At 40.6% G+C, this 21,531-nt stretch overlaps 1 protein-coding gene across 4 annotated transcripts in view; it reads right to left on the bottom strand.

The window, feature by feature from the left end:
- Window positions 1-20,179, bottom strand: part of GK (glycerol kinase) — a 70,833-nt gene extending 50,654 nt beyond the window's left edge. For all 4 annotated transcript variants that reach the window (XM_063083227.1, XM_063083224.1, XM_063083226.1 and 1 more), the window contains exons 1-3: window positions 19,960-20,179; window positions 8,236-8,309; window positions 5,608-5,714 (exon numbers count right to left, since the gene is read on the bottom strand). In XM_063083227.1, coding sequence (XP_062939297.1) covers window positions 5,608-5,714; window positions 8,236-8,309; window positions 19,960-20,037 — 259 coding nt within the window. In that variant the 5' untranslated portion in view covers window positions 20,038-20,179. The remainder of the gene's footprint in view (window positions 1-5,607; window positions 5,715-8,235; window positions 8,310-19,959) is intronic.
- Between the last annotated feature and the right edge of the window lie 1,352 nt (window positions 20,180-21,531).

Below are 21,531 nucleotides of genomic sequence, written 5' to 3'. Positions count from 1 at the left end.
TAAAAGATCAGCTCTTCCAGAATTTAAGATTAGGACAGACTTTAAAGGCCATGTAATTAACAACACTTCTTATCCTCAAATCTCTTCTGAAATCACCTGTCATGTGACCATCCGGACAGCATTTTTGACAAGATACTCACTACATCTCCCAAGGCTGAACAATCTTTACTGGACAACTTTGATACTAAAAACAAAAGTCCTTTTCCTTGTAGTTGCTACCTGCAATCTTAGCCATATTCTTTGGATATATATAAAATAAGGTTAATCCTCCTTCCATATGCCAGTCTTTCAAAAACTTGAAGCAGCTATTTTGTCCCTCAAGTCTTCTCTTCCACTGGCTAGGCTAAACAATCCAATTTTTTTCAACTGCCCCTGCCTTCATATGGCATGGTGTAAAGTCCCTTCACCACCGCTCCTAGAAACATGCAACTATCTGTCCATATCATTCAAATTGTATACCCAGAATAAAACACAATACTCTAGGAATGTTCTAATCGGCACACAGCTGAGGTGAACCATCATCTCCCCTGTTCTAATGCTATGTACCCAATGCAGATTGACTGACTAGTATTTTTTCTAGAGGGGAAAAGATGATTGAGATTCTACTCCAAAGAAACATAGAAGTACAGGGTAAAGGGAAGAGATTCGGGATTGTTTATTTTTAAAAATAGAAGACAAAAAATATTTGTAGGGATAAATAAAGAAGAGAAAGGAGAATGTGGAGGGGAGGCTGAGAATCAACGGGACATGATTATAATCACTGTAGGCACAAGAGGGAATGGGATTAACAGTACAGCTGGAGGGAGAGGAGGCCCAAGTAGGGCAAAAGGCTATTGCTTCCCATGTGATGAAGGAAAGTTGGCAGGAGATCCAGATATTAAGCACAGGAAGAAGAAGTAGAAGAATTAAGGCCCCAGAGCCTCAACTTTCTCTGTGAAGTAGTGGATAAGGTTGTCTGATGAAACAGGGCCAAGCAAAAAACTAGGATGGAGAGTTTGGGGCACTATTCAATAGAACTCAGGCTCTGAAGTCAGACAACTGAGGCTCAAATTCCAATTCCTCTGCTGCCTAGCAGCATTTGACCCTGGGTCTCAGTTTTGTCTCCTATAAAAGGAAGAGAATAATAGTTCCCACTTTACAGGGTTACAGTGAGGAATCCCTGAGTGAATGTATATTAAAAGCAGATGCCTGGCACACAGTGAGCATCCAATAAATGTTACCTACTGCAGCTGCCATTGTCACAGTTATTATTGGGGAGAGAGTAGAGTAAAAGTCACAGAGAATGGGACTGAGTCAAGCAGGACACATAAAGGAATTCCCCAGCAGCTCAGTGGGTATAACAGTGGGACCTCAGCAGCAGGTTGCCAAAGAGGATTTCTGTGAATTGATACTTTTTTGAGTGACAACTTTACATTGTGGGATCCCAATGAATTCATGGTCAACTCAAATCTCCTATTCTTCCTCACTACCACTAATTTTCCCATGAACAAGCTAGCTGCTCCCTTAGCCACCATCCTTGAGTCGCTATTCATGTCCCTCATGCTTCCTTTCTTTACTGGCTCACCACAACGTGTATTCAAAACCTAACTTGGATCCTTGCACTGGCCAGCCACCCCCTGAAAATTTAAAAAACAATCTAATCTAGAACTATTTCCATCTGATTCTTAGGTCATGCATTCCTCCCTGACCACTCCCTCTTTCCGCTCTATCTTAAGTTGATTCCTTGCCAAGGAAAATTGCTTTTCTTGCAGACAATCAAAGTCCAGTGACACTGCTTCTAAGGATTCTCTTCCAACCACAAACACATCTCGATTACCCCTTTCTCCCCAGGGCACATATAGGTCTTATGCAATATCACTGAACTTTTTCACTGATAAAACTTTTTGTCATTTTTACTCTAAAATCCTCTATGTTTTTTAAACAAAACTTTTCTGACTGCTAATCCCAGCACATGTGCCATTCTTAACAGTTCCTAATTTTAATTCTTTCTTTCTCAGAATAATACATTTGGGTTTTGTAATTCTCCACTCCGCTTCATCTGTACTACTCAGAAGCACATGAAAAGTACATCCATAAAACATCTATTTCTTGACCTCACAGCCTTTTCATTACAGATATCACAACCATTAGCATATGTAAAACCCAACACACTGCTTTTGTATCTAGCAGGTTCATACTTCACCTCCATATTCTTTGTTAGGGGGTATTTTTCTCTACACTGAGTGTCAGTAGTAAAATTAAACTACTTAAAAGCTACATTAGAAATCTCTGGTTAAATTTTGCTTAAAATTGTCTGTGAAAAGTTATAATCATAGTTAAGAAAATATACTTAGAAAAAAAGTCTTTTGAAACACCTCAGGACATTAACAATTGTTGTCTTGGTAGAATTATAGATGACATGCATCCTTTTTAAAAAATAAAATCATAATTTATAATAGAAACACATTTAAAAACAAAAACGAAAACCTAAAAACACATAGAGAAAAATAGTAAGAGCTCCGGAGGAAGGCTCTCTGGCTACACTGTAAGTGCCATGTGGGAAGAAGGCATAAAGTTTTTTAAGAAAACAGTGTCTCGAAGATGTGTACTTGAGGCGAGTTATAACAATCTCAAAAGGGAAGACTGGCTACTGCTGGAAAGTTAGCTGGAAGAATGAGGTGCCTTTCTGAGACCCCTGCAAGGCCCCTGAGAGTATGAGTCTAAGAGGTGATAGAAATGTGCTGTGTGTAACTATGTTGGGTACGGCAAGGCAGTGGAGGAATGAATGTCAGGTTTTCCTTTCCCCTAACAGTAAAATAACTGCTTTGGTCTAATCCCTGAAAATTTTATGCTCTCAGCTTTGAAACAGTTTATGTCATATTTTGCTTCTGTCACATGAAAGAGGATGATGAATGAGAGCATCTGGTAATTCTTTATACTTTGTAATTCCTTAAGACCAGTGACAGACAGAGCTGCCTGCCTCTTTAAGTCAAGAAGGAAAGAAGCTGCCTATTTACTTGCCTCGGGCTACAATGTGGGCTATTCAGATGGAGAGGGAATTTTAACTTTGGAGGCATTGTTTATAGTGACCTGAAATCAACAAACTTTCGAGGACAACTAAAACCAACAAGACAGGAATTTGGGAAAGAAATACAACCAGATATAATAAACTTTGTTAATGATTATCAGGTAAGACTATAAATGACATTGCTCTTCAGCTGGCAAAGCTAATTTACTTGCCACACAGGAAATAAAAACTGAAGTGGTTTGTGAGATTATCATCAGTGTGGTTCAGGAAAAAGAGCACTGTTCTAGGAGTCAGGGGAGCTCTGCTTTCATAGCCACTAAATAGCTACATGACCTTGACCTGCAATAAGTCCACTTCCCTCATTTGCAGCTAAAAGGTGCTAGATAGAGTAGGTAGCTGAAGATCCTTTACAGCATTAACAGTTTGTGATCTAGAGTTCTATAAAGGCAGGCAAAAGCTTGGCCCTTGGCAATGCCAATTCAACAAACTATCTAGGAAAAACAAATTAGCACAACTGGCCTGGTATGGAGAAGCTTGTAGGCCATTCTGCTCCTCGGCCACAGGTTAGTAGTTGTAGAGAAGGAAAGGCTGGGTCACTTTGGCTCAGGAATGGATTTCACACTGGCCAGATTCAGAGAAGTGTAGAGAAGAGAGCGATGTGTTCAACTCTCACAGACCAGTTGGTGCAAGTAGAAGACAAGTCACTTGGGCAGCAGTTTTGTGTCATCTTCATATACCATAAAAACAAGAGAGAAAGGAATGGCACCCGAGTGGGTCCAGAAGGCCAATGCATTGCAGACTACCTTACTTGCACTGTAGGTAGAACAACGGGGAAGCCACAGTCAACCACACTGGACTCTACATTCTGAACATGGATTTAAGCTGCCTGGATTACCTATGTCTTTGGTAATGAATATTTTGACGACAACAGAGTGTGCTACTGAATGCCTATTATTTGTCTACACTGTTTGCACTGTGAGAGCTGTGAGAGCAGCTCAAGGAAATGATTGACAAAAATCACTTTGACAACTCATCTAAAATTTGTTGACTGCAACTCTAAAAGTTTGAAGCACTTCCACATAGATGTAGGAATAAAAGGGGGTAGGATTAGTAGGTGTATATTAAAAATTGTTAATAAAGTATCAAGTTGCACCTAGGTGCTAATTTCTTTTAAAGTGTGCAATAACAGAAATAGCATTATTGTTATGATTTTCCATTTATTTGCGATTATTGCTTGAACATGTTTCTCCCACTTGACTCTATTTGTGCTCCACTATAACCCTAGCACACCTAGCACATAGTAGGTACTCTGTGGGTTTGCTGAATGAATGGTTTCTATTACGTGTAGTCTTTTTTTCTTTAAGTGGGTTTTTATTTATACTAATAGGGGAAAGTCTCAGGAGCACTGGTAAGTCTCAGAGTCAAGATGATGTGAACCAAGGCACCACCACAGGGCTGGTTAGCTCACTTGGTTAGAGCATGGTGTTGAGGACACCAAGGTCCAGGTTCGATTCTGTACCAGCCAGCCACCAAAAATCAAAAAGAAAACAAAAGAAGGCACCCCCACCAAATAACGGTTCCCTCTATCTACAGTCAGACTACATAAGGAAGAAAACAACAGCACTTGAATGGTGAACTTGAAACATTTAAGTTATAAAGAGATCCAATTACCACATTATGCTTCTATCCTATATGCGTGCTATTATATGAATCTTGGGTGACTTGGGTTATTTTTTTTTCTCCCTGTATGAATGATGAAAAGCCAAACGTGGATAGATATTCTATTAAAACTATTAGGAATTCACAGAGAGATCTGTAATAATCTAATACTCTCAAAGCAATTATTACAGGGAGATTTTACAAGTGTTATGTTTGGATTCCAAACACCCCTCTCCCAACCCATTCCTTCCTCTAGTTCTTTCTCTCCTTAGTAAAAGGCATCCCCATCTATCCAGCAGCTGCAGCAAAAACCCAAGCATTATCTTTGAACCATCTCTTTCTCCCACCCCACTACTCTCTCACTACCCTGAAAGCTAAGCCATCAGCATGGTCTGGCCCATTCTCCCCACCTCCACCACTGCTACCACTGCTGGTCAAGCCACCATCCTCTCTTAGGACTTCCACAACAGCTGCCACACTGGTCTCCCTGTGTCCACACTCCACACAGAAGCCAGGAGGTTGTCTTTAAACTGAGAGTCATCCCCTGCCGCCTTGCTTAAAACCTCATGGCTCCCTGTGATGTGAAGAATAACATCCAAACTCAGTGTCACCTCCCCAGAGAGGCTTTTCCTTGCCACCCAATTGAAAGTAAGCCCCTTTAGGCACACCCCACTATGTTACCTGGTTTTTATTTTTTGCATGGAACTTACTAGTATCTGAAACTAGCTTATGTTTGTGTGCTCTTATTGTTTGTCTCACTGCCTCCAAAATAAAAGCTCCATGAGAACAGGGACTTAATCTTCCTGTTCATTGTTATATCTTCAAGTTCTCACAGAAATGCCTGGCACTGCACAGGCCCTCAATTGTGAGTTGAAAGAATGAATTAATGAATTTGATTGAGAGAGTCATACTATGTGAGTAAAATATTCTATTTAAAATACCTTTTATGTTGGAAATATCGATATTGAGCTGTCCAAGTTTCTCACAGGTTTTCTCTATACACTCATAGACAGACTGCAGAATTTCCTTAGGGTCTTGTTCCACCCATCTTTGAACAAAAGAATGCACTTGGTTAGTCTACAAGAAAGCAATATGAATATAACTTATTTCTATAGAAATGTTAATTTGTTTGATAGCACCAGGTTCAGGGCTGATCCCCTTAGGAACACCCCCCCCAAAAAAAATGTTAATTTGAGGGTGTGGCAGGTATATAAATTAAAGAAAATCAGATAAGCAAAGCATATCTCACATTCTAAAAGGATTTAAAGAAAAGCCCATTTCCTGTACATTGTTATTATTCATACAGTAATTAACCATTTTAAAGGAAGCCACTAATAGCAGTCCACAAATAGTAAATATTCTACCTATTTTTAAATTGTTTTTTCAAGTCCAATAAGAAATTAGTTCCCCAATTCTTTATATCCTGTAGGTTTGGTGAATTTTGATAAACTATCTGGATGTTTCATGACTGACTAGTTGTTTCTAAGTAGACTGAAATATACTTAATTATTCTTGGCAATTATATATTTAGGAAGCAATGGAATTCCAAAAAGTCAAATAAGTATACTAATCTCTTTTGCCACTTTTCCCCCAAAATGTTTTGTGGGAATATAGGGAAAAAATTGAGGGGCCGGCCTGTGGCTCACTCAGGAGAGTGTGGTGCTCATAACACCAAGGCCACGGGTTCGGATCCCATATAGGGATGGCTGGTTTGCTCACTGGGTGAGCGTGGTGCTGACAACACCAAGTCAAGGGTTAAGATCCCCTTACCTGTCATCTTTTAAATAAATAAATAAAATTTAAACTCCTAAAAACTATTTCATGTAAACAAGTGATCGGTCCAAGTTTTCAGACCTTATCCTGGTGCAATTTTGGAAAGGTATCAGGGCCTCAAAAGGATGAAAAGCTAATAATAAACGAGAAGGAAGAGAAGCCTGGGAGAAACAAATCGCAATTTTAGGAAGCCCAAAAGTAGATACCACAAACTAAAAAAATTCTACCCTAGGATGTGTAAGTAGCAAGGGAATTCCAAATGACTTTCTTCTCTCCCTTCCACAGGCCAGGCTAAATGCTTCCTTTCCTGATTTTTGGGTTCTGTCTCTAAGTTCTCTCTTTTCAAAAACCCAGTCTCCTTCCACATACTTCTAATTTTCATCCCTCCTGGATCCTGGTATCATCTTTCCAAACAGCACTGGGATCAGGCCTGTGGACAATCATTCTAATGCTACTAACATATCAATAGCTTTTATTTTAAACAAAGGAACTCTATAAAAAATAGGAAAACATTTTTTTCATGAAAAGAAAACAATACAATTTGGTAAGATATCAATTCTTTTCTCCTTTTCTTAAATTGAGGTAAACTTTAGAGGAAAATGCACAGATTTAAAGTGCAAAATTTGCTGAGTTTTGACAAATGTACATGCCCATCTAACCAACATCCCAGTAAAAATGTAGAATATTTCTATGACCTCAGAAAGTTCTTTCGTGTCCATTTCAAGTCAATCACACACCCCCACAGGCAACCACTTTCCTGATTTCTATCGTCCTAGATTAGTTTAGCTTATTCTTGAATTTCATATAGAGCCATGCAGTATGTACTCTTTCAAGGCCAACTTTTTCACCTTCCATAATATCAGTGAGATGCATCTATGCTGCTGCATATATCAGTTCACTTTTTAAAAATTTCTGTATAGCTTCCATTGTTATCCATCCTACTGATGGCAGACATCTGGTTGTTTCCAGTTTGGAACTACTATGAATAAAGTGGCTATAAACATTCCTGTGTAAGTCTTTCTATGGACATATGCTTTCAATTCTCTTGGGTAAATTTTTAAGAGTGGATGCTACAGGTGTGTGGATAACTTTACAAGAAACTGCCACATGCTTTTTCAAAGTGGTCATATCATAAACATCATTAAATTTTAAATAATATACCTAACATTGTATTTAATCACAATTACTACATACAAACACTGTTCCCAAAAAGGGTAATGTTAGTATTAGATTGTAAGATATGTGATAAAAACAGATATCCTTTTAAAAAAAAAAATCTTATGTTCAAATCAGCAAAGCACCACTTTGGCAATGACAGGGACAGAGAATTAAATGACTTCAAAGTTAATGTGGAATTTCTGACATTTAATACTTTTTTGCTCTATTATTTTATCCTCTCTTTCTTTTCTGTCACTGAGTTCCTAAGCTGTCAATTACCCACATGTGTGGGCCGGCCCATGGCTCACTCGGGTGAGTGTGGTTCTGATAATGCCAAGGCCATGGGTTCGGATCCCATATAGGGATGGCCGGTTTGCTCACTGGGTGAGTGTGGTGCTGACAATACCAAGTCAAGGGTTAAGATCCCCTTACCGGTCATCTTTTAAAAAAAAAAAAAAAAAAAAAAAAATTACCCACGCGTGTTTGCTGAATTACCAAGCTATTGCTGCTTTTCTAGTGCTAATCCCTTAAGTCTTCTCAGGAGGGTTGTCTAGCTAAATTTACAAGTCTACAGGGCAGGTGGGGTAAGACAGACTAACAAGCAAGATGTCTTTTATGTATTAAATCAGGAAACATACCCTTCTTTTGGAAACTCTTGTTTTATTTCCACTTGATGATGACTAAGTAGTTCAGCTGTTTTCGAATTGAAAACCTGAAAAACATATTGCAATCTTAGTGTAAAAATGCAGGTAGATATCAAAGATTTTTAAAGTTCTTCAGCAACTGAAATTCACTGATAGAAAAGTCCATTCAGAGGAAATGCCATGCAAAATGTTAGACCTTCTCTTCAGATGAAATCAGAAAAGTTATAAGACAGCTTCAGAAATTACTTCTCTATTATTATTTTTTAATTGACACATAATAATTGTACTTATTTAGGGGATACAGAGTGCTATTTTGATACAAGTATACAATGTGTAATGATCAAATCAGGTTAATAATTAGCATATCCATCACCTCAAACATTTATCATTTGTGTTGAAAACATTCAAAATCCTTTCTTCTAGCTATTTATATATATTTTTTTTTTCGTGACCGGCGCTCAGCCAGGGAGTGCACCGGTCATTCTTATGTAGGATCCGAACCCGCAGCGGGAGCGTCGCCGCGCTGCTAGCGCAGCACGCTACCGAGTGTGCCACGGGCTCAGCCCTCTTCTAGCTATTTAAAAATATACAATATATTATTGCAAATTAGTTACCTAACAGTACTATAGAACACTAGAACTTATTCTTCCTATCTAGCTGTAAGTTTGTATCCATTAACCAACCTCTCCCTTTCCTCCTCACTACCCTTCCTGGCCTCTGGTAACCCACTATTCTATTCTCTACTTCTATGACCTCAGCTTTTTTAGCTCCCACATATGAGTGTGAACAGATAAGGAAAATGTGCTATATATAAACAAAATGAAATACTACTTGGCCATAAAAAAGAATGAAATCCTTAATGAGCCAGAAGACATTATCTTAAGTGAAATAAGTTCAGAAGACATTATGTTAAGTGAAATAAGTGGGCCGCAGAAAAATAAATAATTTCTCTTTAAGATGAAAAGAAACCTATTGAAGTAAAGGTAAATTAAGAGGCAATTCCTTACTCCTTAAAAACTAAAATAGCTTTCTGGTTGTAGGAAAGTTAATACATTAACCAAACAGATTTCTTTGAGAGAACAGGAAAACCAAGAATAATGAGAAAGAGCTGATATAATGCTAATAGCGATAGCCTGAGGTTCCACTCCTCATTCATCTTGGATGTGGAGACAGAAAGGGTCATAGGTCCCAGGCAGGGATGCATACTGTGTGAATTCCTTTGTAGGGAAGTGTGGTGATGCATCTAGCTCTTATAAGAGGGAAACAGCCCCGTCTGTCCACAGGGGGGAGAACTGTATACTGGGCTCCATCCAGCTGAACACTCATGACATACTTGTCATAAATTGCTGACCCTTGATATAAAACATTAAAACCAATGGATGAAAGCTAACAAAGAAGTGCTGTACAATCCCCCACAATTTTAATGCTTACTGAAACAACACTTTTTAAAACTTAGCAACATTTTTTCACATATATTGTTTTTGTTCTTTTTCTTTTTTTTTTTTTCTACTTTTTTTTGGTGGCAGGCTGGTATGGGGATCTGAATCTGTGACCTTGGGGTTATAAGGCTGTGCTCTAATCAACTGAGCTAACTGCCAGCCCATATATGTTGTTTTTCACCTGGCAGCACCAATATGTGAGTACCAAAATACTCTTTCTGAGTAAGGATGCATATTTTAATTAAAATTAACTTCCAACGTCACTGTAATTGCAGAAGCAAAGTCACGTCCAATTAGTTAAGAAAGTGTTTCCAAGCCTAGGTTTCCTGTGGGAGAAAATTACCTGTTCAATGTAGACTAAGAAAAGAGAAAGTAATAAGAGAAAACACAACTGTGACTTGTTGCCTCCCTCCCTCCCCATCACACACCCCTCCTTTTCTGGAGGAAATGATAAACATATCGAAAGCAAGAGGGCAAATTCTGAAGTCCTTTGAGGAGATAAAATATCTTACTAGTCAAAGGTTAACTTGACATATCATAAAAACAAAAGGCACTTGGCGGAATCCCATGTAATATCCCTGTAATTTACACAACTTAGCATTAGGCTATGTCTCTAGGATGTCGGCTCCTCAGGCCTAGAATAGTGTCTGGCACAGAGTTGGTGCTCAATAAATACGAAAGGACTTCTAAAGGTTCATGGGAAAATAGAATTAAAAGATAATACGAACCTTTCCTTAACTCTTTGAACACCCCTCGTATTTGCTGAATGTCTGAAAAAATATGGTGTATTACAGGTACTTATTAGGAGAAAAAGTATCAAATAAAATGAAAAACAGTTATGTGGCAGAAAAACTTGAACAGGAAACCACAGTTGTATTCTTGTCATTCTTATAACTACTGCTCCGCTGCTACTCTCAAATCCCCAAAGGACTCTGGGTTAGGAAACAAGGTGTCCCTTTTTGCTGGCTAGATTCATGTAAGACCTCGATAAACAGCAGACCGATGGAGCTATGAAAGCAGGATCCCTCCTTCCATCTCCTCCTAGTTTTAGCTAAGCTAACTTCAGGATGCTGAAGATGGACTCATAGGCATTTGGAATAGGCACAGAAAAGGGAAGGATTTTGGTAAATTGTATTTGCCATATTAGAGCATGAAGCCATCCAAATCACACAGCACTGGGACCTACCAGGATGGAGAGCCTGGACCTCTCTACTTTGTTAAAGCTCTGAACCTTAAGGAGAAGACTGACACCACCTTTAGGAACTGGCAACTTTCTTAGTGCAGCATTGTTCAATAGAAATATAATGCAAACCACATATGCGAGCCACATATGTAATTTTAAATTTCCTCATAAAAAACGGTAAAAGGAAACAGATGAAATTAATAACACTTTATTTAAGCCAATATATCTACAAAATTATCATTTTGACATGTAATAAATATAAAAAGTTATCAATGAAATCTTTTACTCTTTTAGTACTAAGTCTTTGAAACCTGGTGTGTATTTTACTGTCTACCACAATTCGGACTAGCCACATTTAAAGTGGTTAGTAGCCACATGTGGCAAGTGGCTATCATATTGGACAGTGAAGTTCTAGAGTACCTTTTTCCTTATATATCTAGATTTACACAAGAATTATAATGAAGCCTCCTGGCAGTCCATTTGTCTGCAGGTGGATAAATGTGCAAACAAAAATAACATGATGAATGTGCTTATTACCCTGATTTGATCATCACACACTGTAAGCATGTATTGAAATATAACTCTGCACCCTATAAATATGTACAGTTATTATATGTCACTTTAAAAAATAATTTTTCAAAAAAATTTTTTAAAAAAAGAAAGCTAATGGTATTCCATAAGACTCTATGGTGGAGGGTAACTCCACATAGAGAACACATTGCCTAGTAGCAAGAATGCTAGTCAGTTTTTTCCAAGTACGTTTCAAAAACCATTGTCAATTAAAGATGTCAGTGGCTGTATAGTTTGCTTTAGAAAATGTCTAGCATGGGGCCGGCCCGTGGCTCACTTGGGAGAGTGTGGTGCTGATAACACCAAGGCCACGGGTTCGGATCCTATATAGGGATGGCCGGTTAGCTCACTGGTTGAGTGTGGTGCTGACAACACCAAGTCAAGGGTTAAGATCCCCTTACCAGTCATCTTTAAAAAAAGAAAAAAGAAAAAAAAATGTCTAGCATGGTCATTTGCTTAAAAATCATTTGAAGAGAGAATCTTGAATGTCATTACCACAAAGAAATGATAAATGTTTAAAGTGATGGATATGCTAATTACCCTGATTTGATCATTATACAATGTATACATGCATTTAAACATGACACCATACCCCATAAATATGTACAAATATTTATTTAGTTTTTTTGGGGGGGGGGCGGCATAAGGCTGCACTCTAACCAACTGAACTGACTGGCCAGCTGTACAATTATTATTTGTCAATTATAAATTTAAAAAATCATCTGTGGCAAGGGACAAACACCACACAATTATACTCATCTTTTTCTCTTTTTCCGGTTTGAAATTCACTAAACATAAAGGTCAGTTAAAACTTCTAATGCACAACAGCACAGAATATAAGACTATCTTTAAGAAGAGAAATTAAAAGGAATATTTTAAAGGCACAATGAGTCTATGGGAGCTAAAAAACATGCTAGAAATCCTCTGGCCCACCATTTTCAAAATGTGCTCCCTGCATCTCTGGGACCCTTCCAGCAGCTGGGAAAGAGGGACAGAGAGCTCCAGCTGAGCCTTGCCACCATGCCCTCCCTTAGAGTTCACATTCTGACTTCAGCTTACAGATTTCAACTCTTCCAGAAAAGAGGTTCATTAATAATGGAGTTCCAAGGCAAAAACCAAATGGCAACACCAACTGAAACCCATGACCCTAATGTAATGCTCTCATATTTCTAGGTGATATCTAATAGATTAGACAGTAATTACAAACAGGACTAAACTCCAGGTTTTCTGAATACCAATTCAGTACTTTTCCCGTTCAAAATTACACTAATACTAATTATGATTTTTGAATCATCCAGTAAGTGCCAGCAAGTGCAAAGAAGTTGTATAACACAGGGCTGCCAGGGCTATGAAGAGGAGAAAGGACACCTGACCCAGACTTGTGGAGGTCAGAGAAGGGCTCTCAGAAGAGATAACTTCTAGGGCCACGCCGTGGCGCACTCGGGAGAGTGCGGCACTGGGAGCGCGACGCTCCCGCCACGGGTTCGGATCCTATATAGGAATGGCCGGTGCACTCACTGGCTGAGCACCGGTCACGGAAAAGACAAAAAAAAAAAAAAAGAAAAAAAAAAAAAAAGAAGAGATAACTTCTAAACTAAGATTTCAGGTTGAACAGAAGTGGGTCCATGTGGGACAGGAGTGCAGGTATAAAGGGCATACAGATGAGGCAAGGTGCACAGTGCTAGCTGCTCCTGAGAAAGGATTAGAGGGGGGTGAGGCTGGGGTAGGGGGAGCAGCTGGATGTGCCTGTAGTGATCCAGGTGAGATCCACTGGCAGGGCAGCAGCAGTGGGGGTTGAGAGAAGTGAAGTGCAAGTGCAGGGAGAGATTTAACTTAGGAGGTACTAGCAGGAAAAGGAGGAACACTCAGGGAAGACAGGTTATAGGTAGGCTGTGTTTACAAGACAAGGGTTAGGGTAGGAGCAGTAGTTTCAGGACAGGAAGGGGTAATGACATTGCAAATTTCGTTTTAGATAATGTGTGTATTAGTCCGTTTTCTGTTGCTTATAACAGAATACTGGAAACTGGGTCGTTTATGAGAAAATGGAATCTATTTCTTACACTTAGGAGTATGGGAAGTCCAAGTTCCAGGGGGCACATCTGGTGAGGACCTTCTTCTTGCTGGGAACTCTCTACAGAGTCTCATGGTAATGCAGTCATCACATGGCAGAAATGGCAAGAGCTCTTTAATGTGCTCACCTGCTCTCCTCATAAAGTCACCGGTCAACTAACTCCCTGATAACCTATTAAACCATTAACCCGTTACTCCATGAATGAATTAATCCACTCAAGAGGGCATAGTCCTCATGATCCAATCACCTCTTAAAAGCTCCACCTTTCAAATACCATAATTGGATTTTTCCACCCTCCTAACACTATTACAATGAGGATCAAGTTTCCAACAGATGAACTTCTGAGGGATCCATTCAAGCCATAGCCATGTGTTTGAGGTGGTGCTCTGGCACATTAAGTGGAGATGCCCAACAGTCAGTTGCTTCTATTTTAGGTCATAAGCTTAAAGATAAGAGATCCATTCTCAGATTTCCATAGGGGCCAGAAAGGCGGCTGAGAACTTCACGTTTAGTGTGGTGCAGAGGCAGAGCACAGGCCGCAGAGGCAGAGCACAGGCCACAGAAGCACACAGAGCTCTGGGATGCTAAGCTCCAGCCCTGCCCATGTCAGCTATTTGTCTTTAACTTTTCTGAACCTCAACTTTTCCTTCTGTAAAAGGACTGAATAATTTATGAAGAGTATTTAGCCCAGGGCAGGAACATAGCATGCACCCAAAAGATATTACCACTTTGGTTGTTGCTACTCCTGCTACTATTTTTATTACTACTACCACTCCCACCACCACCACCAATATGTGATAAAATTAGAATTAAAGACCAGTTCTATATTCCTCTCTAAGACCAAATCATACCTCCATGTCAGATTTTGTTTTGGGGAAAGGGCAATTAAAAACGGAAGAAACAAGGAAAGTTAATGTAGGAAAACAATTTAGCACAGTGCAGATACATAGTATATACCTGAAATATGTTGCCACTTCTGCTGCTGCTGCTACTACTGCTACCTTATTATTATTGTTACTATTGTTTTTATAAAAAAATGTTTATACAACACATGCATTCTCTGTCTTATAAGAAGGAGAGCTGCAGAGAGATGAAATGCTCTCCTTACTAAGTAACTGTTCTGTAGGCTTGCCTCACTCATCCTATAACTAATTCAGCCATCCCCTCATAAATATGCACATTCATTTCCTTCCCCATGTGTTTTCCCTACTAGCCTGCTCTTTTATGGCACACTAAACTTTACTACGGGATAAGACATTATTCAGGAATGTAAACTCCCTCTTGAGAACACCATGATAATACATAAATGTGAATAACTGCTTAAAATAATACTAGCCACAAATATATTACATTGCAAATTTGACCAGAAAAGGCCTAATAATGGCATCTTCCAACAAGCCACAGAAGTAAAAAAAAAACAAACAAAAAAGCAAACAAAAAAACCCCCATAGCAAATGGCATTATATTTTTCTTAAAAATAAATTGTATTAATAGCATATGCGTACATCTAATACAGCTATACTTTTATTATACACGGCTATAGTTTAATATAAAGCTGAATTTGACTTTTTCCAAGATCCTCCAAATTTTATCTTCCTATTCTTCTAATCCAAAAGTTCTGAATCCTGTAGGCCCCTCACTGCTGATGTTAATTCATGTAAACGAACACCTACCACATGCCAGATGCTGAGTCAGGCTTTGAGGGCAGAAGAAAAGACACTATTCTGCTCAAGAAGCTCAAAATTGAAAGCTCTTACTGCTTAAGCTAGTGAGGGACAAGAAGACAGGAGTGGGTGGCAGCTCTCTGATGAGAATGTGTTCATGCCACTTGTATAATGTGATGGGCAAGAAAACAAGCCAGGGTAGTGGGGGAAAAAAGAAACAACAAAAGAATCACAACTCTAATCATCACAAGAGTGGCCTCATTCCAGCTATGAGCCAAATTAATTTTACCAAATTTACTGTTCATTATTCCCTGGCCTATAATGGGTGCTTAATAAATATTTGGTGAATAAATAAATGAAAGAAAGAGGAAATCCATCCATAAGCCTTATGAGATCTCTAAGTATGATGAGACAACTGGGGCCAAGGCAACATTTCCTGCCAAAACAAGCAGGAAACTACAATTCTAGTCATTCTTCATATACACTGGCTGTTGGAACAGAATGATTATGCAACCATTATCCACAGTGACACACCTGAGCCCTGCCCAGGACCCGCTGAATCTGAGTCACAAGATGATAATAACCTGCAGCACTTATTGAACAGCAACATTACTTATATATTGTAAAATTAACTTGTAAGCATGGTTTCTTTGTTTTAGTTTTTTTGTTTTCGGGAGGTAGGGGCTGGCAAAGTTTCATTCATTTGTGACCATAATCAGAACTGACACTTGATTGATAGGTGGGGAGTTGGCCATCCTCATTCTCCCATCTCCCCCTTCACAGTAGTCCAGGCAGCTGGGGAGCCCAAGGCAGTAGTTAGGAGGACTGGCTGCAGAGTATGACAGACCTGGACTTAAATCCTAGTTTCACCAGTTACTCTGCAACCCTGGGCACAATCGTCAGCCACAGTCTAATCATCTGTGTAAAGGAGCTTACTAGTACTATCTATATTGCAGCGTTGTCATGAGGATTAAATGAGATAATGATGGAAAAGTCCTCAACACAGTACCTGACCCATTTCAAGTCACAACACATTGTAAACCTTTTTTAAAATAATTCAACTTAATTAGAAAAAATTTGTTACCAAATTAAAGAAGGAAGTTGATTGTTTAAACTGAAACTTTTGTCTTATAAAGAAATGGCCCCTCCTTAAAACCTGTTACACTAATTCCCTTTCCAAGAAGTTCCTACTCTGCAATCTGAGTAACCATGTGCCAACCCCAGTTCACTTTCCTATCAGACAAGTTGGAAATTTTCCTTCAGTGCAAAGCATATGCATAGGGCCCCAAGATTAATTCTTTGATAACTTGACAAAGAAATGAACATATTCTAAAATTGCAGGTCTACTACTGATATAGAACTTAAGTAATCAAACATACCCAAGTCGGCAAATTTTAAGATTTTTTGGCCAGGGAAGAAAGAGAACTAGAACTAAAGGGGCCGGCCCGTGGCTCACTCGGGAGAGTGTGGTGCTGATAACACCAAGGCCCCGGGTTCGGATCCTATATAGGGATGGCCGGTTTGCTCACTGGCTGAGCGTGGTGCTGACAACACCAAGTCAAGGGTTAAGATCCCCTTACCGGTCATCTTTAAAAAAAAAAAAAAAAGAAAAAGAAAACTAGAACTAAAATTCAATTGACCTATTAAAGAGAAATAAAAATCTATTCAATAAACATACATAAAGTATTCCCTGTAAATAAAGCACATACCACATGTTCATTTGTCATGTGGACCCAGATGTTTTAAGGAATGCAAAGATGAACAAGGCTTAAGAGGAAATCCCTGCTCTCAAGTACAGCAGGTATTCAATTACAATACAATGGACAAGGTAATAAGAGCTATCTACAGGTATAAAAAAATGCTTTAGTAATTAAAAAAAAAATGCTTTAGGAAGAGGGAGAAATTCTGACTAAGGGTTTCAGGAAGCCTACTAAGAGATGGCCACTGTTTATTTATTTTTATTATTTATTTATTTTTGTCTTTTTCGTGACCTGCACTCAGCCAGTGAGTGCACCGGCCATTCTCATATAGGATCCGAACCCGCGGTGGGAGCATCGCTGCGCTCCCAGTGCCGCACTCTCCCGAGTGCGCCACGGGCTTGGCCCATAGATGGCCACTGTTTAGAGGTACAGTAGTATTTCCAGAAACACATATGGGGGATAGGGGCAGAGGCACTTCCTTCAGATGAAAGAACACCAATAAAGCTTATTCTTATGGGAGAAAGCTAATATTGTTAACACAGAAAAAGGGAGAAGAAAGCTTGGAGAGGTTATTGGTCTTGTGAAAGGTGAATTAAATATGCAAATATAATAAATAATGGTCGGGAAATTATTTAAATACCTTTAACTTTATAAGCTTCTTTGTGACAATTCTTATCCACTGTACTTTATCCTGAGAAGGTAAGCAATTATTTTTGAGTCATAATTATAACGTGAAACAATATGACTGGAATAACTCCTGCAAATCACCTTGTGATTGAAGCACTTATTCAGCAAATATCTATTATCTGTGTTTTGCAGGGAGTGGCTTAGCAATCTCTTTCCTTATAACCACAGGAAAAAAACACCTTGCTAACCCATTCCCAAGTTTTTCTCTCCTTCACACAGATCTCTAAGTCTTTTATGTATCTCTAAAGCATTCTTTTAGTTGTTCCCCAAGGAGCAGTCAACTTTATTGATCAACTTTTATATGTCATTCTCTAAGCAGGATGGGAATCTTCTGAATTTGCACCTAGGCTTACTATTGAGATCATGCCATATAGAGACCAGTAACCAGAACTTTTCAGAACTTTTGAAGTTTCATGTTGTTCATGTTAAACACTGAACAACTGATTGTGGTAATATGAAGTCGATCACTTCCTTTTCCATTAATGTAGAAATATGTCTTTTGGGCAACAGAATCTGGTAGACTAGGGACAACCTGCAGTGGATAAAAGACTGCTGGGCTTCATGGACAGCAATAATGAAGAGTCAAAAAGAAGGCAAGCACCACCAGGCTGGATTCTAAAAAGGAAGCCTGCAAAGTTATGAAATATTTTACCCACTTTCATATAGGGCAAAGGCTGTACAAACTTGAGAACAATCATCATGCTTGGTTTGGCCCCCACAGTGCTTTGTGAACTATTTGCCAACATTTACAAATTGGAAGATTTCACTGAAAAACTCTAGACCACCAGCTTTTCTTAAAGAATCTGAAGATCTGGCAGCCCTGGGCTTGGGTTCCTGCTTGGCAACTACAGGCTGTCTCCTTGGCCTGGGTATACTCTCCAGTCTGCTCCCCCCTTCTACCTGCCTGGCCCCTGCAGGCATTTGTGTGGGCAAATCTTGAATATGGCTTTAAAAATCAACCCACAGTTAGTTGGCACACATGTCATAATGGTCTTACTCAAGTTGGGAAGATCATAATGAAGACTGTGTATTTTATTTATTAATCAAATCCAGTTAAGCAGACTCTCTTCCTTATGATTCAGGATTACTTTATAAACATTTATTTGAATATAAGACAAAGTGAAACCTGTCCTAATGATCAAAAGATAAACAACGCAAGAGATCGTGGAACTAAGTCTTGGCAGCTCAAACCAGTATAAGTCATGAAATAAGATTCAAACTAAAATGAACTGAAAGCTTTGCACTTCAGACAAGAAAGATAGGTGTCAGAATCAAAGCACAAATGCAGTTTTTAGTCAAGTGGCCAGCTAAACAGAACTTTGAAAAAATATATATATTGTATATTATATTATATACATATATAATATATATGTATATATGTGTGTATAATATATAATACGTGTATAATATATATGTGTATATTATATACATATGCACACACGCATACTAAATGATGCAGGAACAAGTGATTTGAGGTAAAGTAAAAAGAGAGCTAAATAACTACTAAATACATGGACTTGCCAGGTTAGTCAAATGTCCATTGAAAGCATGGGATTTTACCAGCAACTGTTCATTTAAATTACTTTCTAATTATTTTGCTGAGCTCAGTGCCAGATCACTTTAAGAGCAAGTTTCCCAACTGCACAAAACAAAATAATCAGCGGAGTCGCTTAAATAGCACTTTTACGGTAAAATTCTACTATCATACATGGTAAATAAAAAGCGAAACAATTTCCTGTAACATTACGCTGTGAAGCTCAGAGAGGACAATCATTTGTAATGGGCAAAGTGTCAGAAGTGAAATTTGCGAGTCTACAAAATTAAATAAAGATTCTAGCAAAAGCAATGTAGTGTGACTGTTTCCTAATTTGTTCTGCTACCCCCCTCAGTATCTACCCTCTGCAATTTCCGTGGGAGAGGATGACAACGCACCATCACGCTAATACTTTATTCGATCTACTGCTCGAAAGGACGCTGTTAGGCTACCACAGCCGTGACACAGCTTTCCCCCCATCCAAGGACGTCCTGCGCCTCGCAGGCCAAATGCTCCTGGAGAAGACCGCTGTAGCGGTCAATGTGGCCACCTGTCTCCTGCTACAGGCGGGCCACTCTCTGCGGATGCTTGGAGAGTCCTTAGTTTCTTTTAAGGGAAAAGTCCTCCCATTAGTAGGTGACCCGGCTCCACCACCAAGGCTGCGACTGCTCAACTCGGCCGCGGGGGTCGCGGGAGGCCGAGGTCCCCTAGGCCCGGGCGGGGCAGCCCCAGCGTAGCAGGTCCCGCTCCGGCCTCCCTCCCTTACCCAGCTGCCGGGTCCCGAGGCCGGGAGAGGCTCGGGATGGGGACGCAACACCCAGCCCCTCCGTACCCGACTCAGCACCTCCTCAAATGTCACCCCGGGCTCACCAAAAAGCGCGTCGAGCTGGTTCCCTGGTCCACCGCCCCCACCAGTGGCCCCAAAACTGCTTTCTTCGTGGCTGCCATGAGACCGACTTCAGATCTGCCAGCGATCGCGGCTGGTTTCCCAGGTGACGGCGGCGGACGGAGGAGGGGTGAGCGGAAAGTCTGTAGGGCTAGACGGCGTGCGCCTGCAGAACACTCGGACCCGGCTCGAGGTGGCCCCTTTACCCGCGCTGAGCCTTCTCACCCCGCCCCTCCGGTCCAGACCCCGCCCCCGCGGCGTTCCCCAGGGCTCCGGAGGCGTGGCTGAGGGGGGGGCGCTGTCCAGCGCGCCAATTAGCAAAAGCGGAACGAGGCTGAAGGTTCAGGCAATCGGAGGGCGCTGTGACGTCACGGGGGCGTGGCCTGGGCTCGGTGGAGGAGGTGGCCCGCGCAGCAGGTCACGTGGCGTGGCCAGCTAGCCGACCGCTGAGCCAGCCTGCTGCAGGTTCGGGGGCGGAAGCTGGTGCTGCCCTTTGGCGGGGAGCTTCCTGGCCCGCGGAAAGAGCACAGCCCCCCCCCCCCCCCCCCCCCCCCCCCCCCCCCGCGCCCTGGGGCTGGCGCCGGCGGAAGAGTCCCAAAGTGCAGGACTGCTTGTCCCCTCAGGTGGGCTCCGCACAGCACGACAGGAATCGCTTTGTTTACCGACCCGCCGGCCTTCCCGCGCTTCCCACGCCCCGCCCACCTCCCCTGCACCTGGTCCATGATAATAATAGTGATAATCCCTTCTACAGGAAATGACTCCAGGTGTGGTCATCTCAAAAAAACAAGTCGAATCCCCCACCTTTGTAGGCTTTTCAGGGCCAAGGAACGGCGGAAATTCTTATGGTTTAGCATATTCAGAATCAACCTCCCCAAATCCCTCAATTAACCTCCCAGGGCGAAGGGGCTCGGAACCTCGCTGTCCTGAGGCGCCCTAGGTCCTCGCTTGGCCTCTCTTTAGTGTCCCCTCCGCCACATACCATTTTTTCTCCCTCCATTAACTGCTCTGGACTGCAGAGCAAGAGAAAAGGACGTCTCGTTTGACTTCGAACTTACCTTACCGGGATCCTTTTGGGTCCTGTGTTCTAGGGGCTTTCAAACTTTGGACCAAGACCAAGAACGATAGGGGGTGATTTCTGACTGATAGAGCAGGAAATCAATGTTAACCTCCCATGGAGAGTCTCTAGGTGTTTCACTCATTTCTTCTCTGTTTTTTTCTGTTCTTTGTTAATTTACACAGCATTTATATAAGTATACTATATATAGTAGTTACATACATAAATACATTAGATTTGTATATATACTGAAAAATGTTTCCAAAGCAATATTTGTCCTTCCATGCTATGCATTCTGTATTTTCTGTTCTATGGCATATCACTTTTTAAAACGCTGATTGAAAAATTACCAAATTGATTCTGTAAACCACCATGCTCTGTATCAATATCAAAAGCACGCTACTAGGGCCAGCCCGTGGCTCACTCGGGAGAGTGTGGTGCTGATAACACCAAGGCCGCGGGTTCGGATCCTATATAGGGATGGCTGGTTAGCTCACTGGCT

Source organism: Cynocephalus volans, chromosome X (assembly GCF_027409185.1).
Source record: "Cynocephalus volans isolate mCynVol1 chromosome X, mCynVol1.pri, whole genome shotgun sequence".
NCBI lineage: Eukaryota > Metazoa > Chordata > Mammalia > Dermoptera > Cynocephalidae > Cynocephalus > Cynocephalus volans.
This window is presented reverse-complemented; position numbering and strand designations above follow the sequence as displayed.